The sequence below is a fragment of the Sphaeroforma arctica genome (genome assembly GCF_001186125.1).
Source record: "Sphaeroforma arctica JP610 unplaced genomic scaffold supercont1.1921, whole genome shotgun sequence".
Lineage (NCBI taxonomy): Eukaryota > Ichthyosporea > Ichthyophonida > Sphaeroforma > Sphaeroforma arctica.
Genome location: NW_014038637.1, coordinates 5001 through 10020, shown reverse-complemented (window position 1 = coordinate 10020; position 5020 = coordinate 5001). Strand labels below are relative to the sequence as shown.

The 5020-nt window shown below is 41.1% G+C and overlaps 2 protein-coding genes across 2 annotated transcripts in view; one reads left to right on the top strand and one right to left on the bottom strand.

Annotated features, from left to right (window-relative positions):
* Window positions 1-401: 401 nt before the first annotated feature.
* SARC_11860 (hypothetical protein) lies at window positions 402-1188 on the bottom strand (the record flags this gene model as incomplete). The annotated part of the gene is made up of 1 exon (XM_014294048.1): window positions 402-1188. A coding segment is annotated over exon 1 (757 nt), but the record flags the coding sequence as incomplete, so codon positions are not given.
* Window positions 1189-1626: 438 nt separating this feature from the next.
* Window positions 1627-5020, top strand: part of SARC_11859 (hypothetical protein) — a gene marked incomplete at its 5' end in the record, with an annotated part of 4894 nt that continues 1500 nt past the window's right edge. The window contains 4 exons of the mRNA XM_014294047.1: window positions 1627-1922; window positions 3123-3241; window positions 4200-4322; window positions 4470-4581. Coding sequence (XP_014149522.1) covers window positions 1627-1922; window positions 3123-3241; window positions 4200-4322; window positions 4470-4581 — 650 coding nt within the window. The remainder of the gene's footprint in view (window positions 1923-3122; window positions 3242-4199; window positions 4323-4469; window positions 4582-5020) is intronic.

Here is a 5020-nt window from a genome sequence, read left to right as displayed (position 1 = left end):
ATATATATATATATATATATATATATATATATATATATATATGTATGTATGTATGTATATATGTATGTATGTATGTATGTATGTGTATATAGATATAGATATAGATATAGATATATATATATATATATATGTGTGTGTGTGTGTGTGTAAGTACACGGACTTGCCACGCACGACTGTACATGAATTTGGCCGTCCAAGTCCACATATTATAATAGTGCAATGTACATACCTTGCAACGCGCACTTTTCCGGCCATTTGCAAGTTCTCGCAAGTATATTGATACCAGTTTCTAAGTGCAATAGGGTCGGGCACTGGCACGTATTTGTAGAACAACAGCACGGTGCTTTCTCCAGTTCGTGTACCATTACCACTTGCTGTCGATTGGATACAATGTCTGTTGTCTGATAGTACATACACAGGCTTATGTGAAGCATATGCTGCAGGCTTACTACATGTAGATAAAGGGTCCTGAGTATGTGATGTACGTTGTTTCTCTATGCCCTCGTTGCTATCGTCATCTTTGCTCAATGCTTCGGATTCTCCTTCAGTTGTTCCATCGCTGCTGTGTTTTTGTGAATGCTTGTTTACATTCTCTAGTACTTTCGCAGGTAAATAATCGCATTCACTCACGATTGGCCATCCCTTGGGCACCTGATAGTCTATAGGCATAGTCCACTTCTCACCTCTGAGCTTAGCATATTCACCGCGTAACCTGGTACATTCGGCGCTTAGTAACTCGTCTGCATGTGATGCAAGTTCCGTAGTATGTGTTCGGGCCATATGCTGACGCAGAACACTCTGATCTGTGTATGTCAGGTCGCAACACTCCCATTGCTGTGCATCCTCGGTGTGTGCCTCGACTATTCTGCTGCGTTTCATGCGGTGTTCAGTACTGGGGTGTTGAGTGCTAGACTGTTGTTTTCCAGCAGCACACTCTTCTATATTGTCAACACTGCTATTGTCTAGACACAGCTTACCACTGTATTGTGTTGTGTAAATTACATCATTACTTCCTTTTTGTGCCTTTCTCAGCGGATGGTCAATATTTGAATCCGGATTGCGGGGTGCGAGTGCATGCCTGTGTACCCACTCGGTAGCTGCCAGCCGCTTCATCTTGGCGCGTAGCTTTTGTATGGTCTTCGCGTCTAAATCTGTCATCTGAGATATATAAGCGTATTGTTAGTGTTCTTATTACGACGGAAAGGTACAATGCCACAAACTTTGCCTCCTATATATCCTACATATGCCTACCGCGTCGTTTATAAGCAGCGTACCCTACTAGGTCCTATGAGCCTCTTCCATAGCCGTCTAAATTGTCATTCACACATTTTTTTGGGGGTATATACACACGGTAGAAACCCTATACCCTAAACCCTGGTTGTTACTGAGACCAAGAGACCTAAAAACAACTGAAAATGTTGCCGGGCGCTCCGGACGTGTCATGCCTCGAGCGGCAGAAGATAAGGATCTTTCAGTTTCTGCGTTGAGAATCTGCTGGAGAGCCTTTTTACGATATAATTTCCATATATGTATGACTGTAAGTACATCTGGAATTCCAGTAAATACTTCGGTGGTGAGGTAAATAGGGTTTTGAACACCGGTTGAGACCTATACAAATTAAAAACCATGTCGACTGACATGACAAGCGACAGCTACAATACCCTCATCACTGTGTTTGAGATGATCGCAACCACTTCATATGCACTCGCTGGTGCTATAGGTGGGGCCAAAGATGGTTGCGATGTCGTAGGCATGACTGTATTTGCACTGCTGCAAGCGTGTGGAGGCGGTACTATACGCGACTTAATAATCTATCAGCCTGTGTTCTGGGCGTCAGACGCAATTTTCATATACATCAGTATAGGAGCCATGTTCCTCATATACACGTATACACTATTCCGACAGGCTCATTGTTTCCCAAGGTGAGTCCGATCACAGTAAATGTCCTGGATACCTATCCGTGGAGACGTTAAGGAATACTATAGTGTGTGACAGTACAGTGCTTCCGTATTGTTTGGCTCTTGATTGCCATTTTCGCGAGTAGAAATTTAGGAAGTACTAGGTACCAGTCTTGTGACATTCATGAACATCATGCGAACGCTGCTGTTTGTTTTTCCATGTTCAGGTGCCACTGATAAGCTTCGTTTGTCGTATATGATCACATGAATATTAACTATTGTCTTCAGCAGTATCTGCATTCACTATGCGGATGTACAATATATGGGTATATTTCAACACGTGTATATCCATCAAGTGAATACAAGGATAGCTACCTTTCAATCTTAATCAGTTTGTAAATGTGTATGTACTAGTCTGCCAGCGTAAACTTTGCAAGATTACATGCACACACACACACATATATATATATATATATATATATATATATATACTAGTGTCAAATAATTTGTGATATACACCGTCTCGGAAATATTTCGTTTTGCGTGTATGTTACCTTGTCTTCAAATGTGACTATAATTCGAACGTATACAATGGTAAATACTTGACACTGGAACTGGATGTGCGTTTATATTGATTTAGATATTATCTATATCCGTCCATGGGCCTGAAAATGTTACTATAACAATTTAAAATTGATGTTTTTTTGTCGCTAATGACATAGCCCACTTACTTGGACAATAGCAATGACTATTTTCAAGTTGAAAACAATGAAGATCTTCGCGTTCGAAACATTGGCTGAGGAAACTTACATCACTTGTTTCCTGGTCTGAAATCCATCAAGGACAATATCGATCGGACGCATATTCTGGCTATAGAGAGGAGGAATGCCAAGTCTCAGTTTTTGTGTATTTTTGTTGAATACAAATCGTTCCCATCTCACTGTACAGTATGTGTTTATATGCTCGCATGTATTTACGTACACAGGCATTTACCCGAATATATTTGCATTTTTCCTTGTATGCCGGGTATGTGTTTGTGATAACTAGTGGGTATTGGATTAGAAAAATGAAAGACCGCCGGGGTGAGAGTCTCGGAGTTTGCTACTATTGTTGCCTTTGTCCCATGCAATCATCTGGATCCTTCTTCGCTATTCGGCCGAGTTTCTTGTTGGAATTGTTACACATGCATCAGAGCTCATGTATTCAATGCTCCGTACCTTGCAGCAACTACCTCATGTATGTAGAAGCCGTCGGTTTGGGATCATTTGCTGTGATCGGCACCTCGAAGACCATTCGCTCGGGGTTCCCATTTATCACAGCCGTGTTCATGGGCGTACTTACAGGTATTGTATTTTGTGTGTGCTGGACGTCACACAATTAAGTACGACTACCTGTTCTGCCTATATACGCGGTACTCGCTTCGGTGTCGTTGCATTGGTATCATACATATAGCGGCCATTAGCAAGCTAGTTCCCTTTAAAGTGGGACGCACATATGTACGTAGCTGGTATTGATATCAACGGTGATTGTAGATGGACACACTAGCCACAACTTCCTTCAACACGATGCAAGTCTTTGTTTAGATAGTCTAACTTAGTTTTATTTTATAGGTAGTTTTATGCTTCTCTTTTTCACTGCAACCTAAAAAAATTAGGAGTATTTCGTTATGCATCACAATGCTGCGCTCAAATCGACCGCTACAATGTACGTTTACGTCTATACAGGCCTCGTTAACCTTCACCACCAATGTATTACACCCGTGTCTCGTGCGCTTGTGTCAGAGATTAGATGACGTTTGATCAAACGTTGTGCTTATTTAGTCTATACGTTAACGAAGACTTGATTGGATTCACGAAACTTGCTCATCTCAATCAGGTGCAGGCAGTCTTCATATGCCCATATCGCAGAAAACAATGACACTCAATGCTCCCAAGATTCTGCTAACGCCGTGGGCATAGTTTACATGTTTTCCAATACAACCCAATACATCGCCAAACTCTACACATTTGCTGTATAGAGGAATGACAGAACATATATACAGTCTTATGCACTATACATCCGAAACACACCCTGCATAACTGATCCATAGAAAATAAATTGACCTCGCACTATGAATCCTTTTCAAATCACTACACAAATATCATTCTCAATATGATCATATTCTGATTTTTTACACGTCAGCGACCAATACTGTTTTCAAGAAAGATATTTACAACTCTTTCCACCATACTATACAGACTTTGCTCACAGTTGAAACACTCTTCTTATCTTCAGCAAACACTGCACAACTGTAATTTGCAGGAACGGGCGGTGGGCTCATGCGAGACACACTATCGGGAAGGATACCAATCGTCTTCCAGAAAGATATAATTGTTTTATCTTCGTTCACGGGGTGCATGCTGTTCGCAACCGTAGTCGTTGCGGGTAAGTGTAATTTGTTTTAAGTTAAGGTCCATGAAATGTATCTGTGTTACAGGGCTACTCACTAGACAACATAACTCCATATCAACTTAGCGCGTACTTTAGTGGAGAACTCACACATTGCATGCCACCTTTGCATTGCAATATCAGTGCCTCAAATATCGAACGAGTGGTACGTAGTGCTGACGGTCTGTACAATATTCCTCATCGCTGCGATGCGGATACTTGGTACCGTCTACTCTGAGTACATGCCGAGGCCAAGGTGATTTCAGTTCAAGTGCTTATTTGGTGATGTCTGCTGCTTTTAAATGTACCATTTCCCAGCTGCATTCTACTATAGAAGATGCTTTATTAGTATAGAAGGCGAGATGAGACTTGATGTTTCGATTGTACTTTCTTGTATTTAAAGTTGGAACTGGACCGCTATTTGGTGCAAAATTATATCTCACCTATCCGAGGGACGATTGCATACCCTTCATTTCAAATATTTCGTACCTAGCTCACGATTGTATCACGCACACGTGCTGCTATCTATATACTATATGCTTCAACCGTCTGCACTATATTCGTCAGAGATTGTGAAATTTCCAAACGAACAAGGGGTGCGAAATGAATGACACAAAGTCATTGGCCTAGGATCCGTGTGCCAATATTATTAAGTACCTTTCATTTCTTTATAATCTAGACATTTGATATGACCT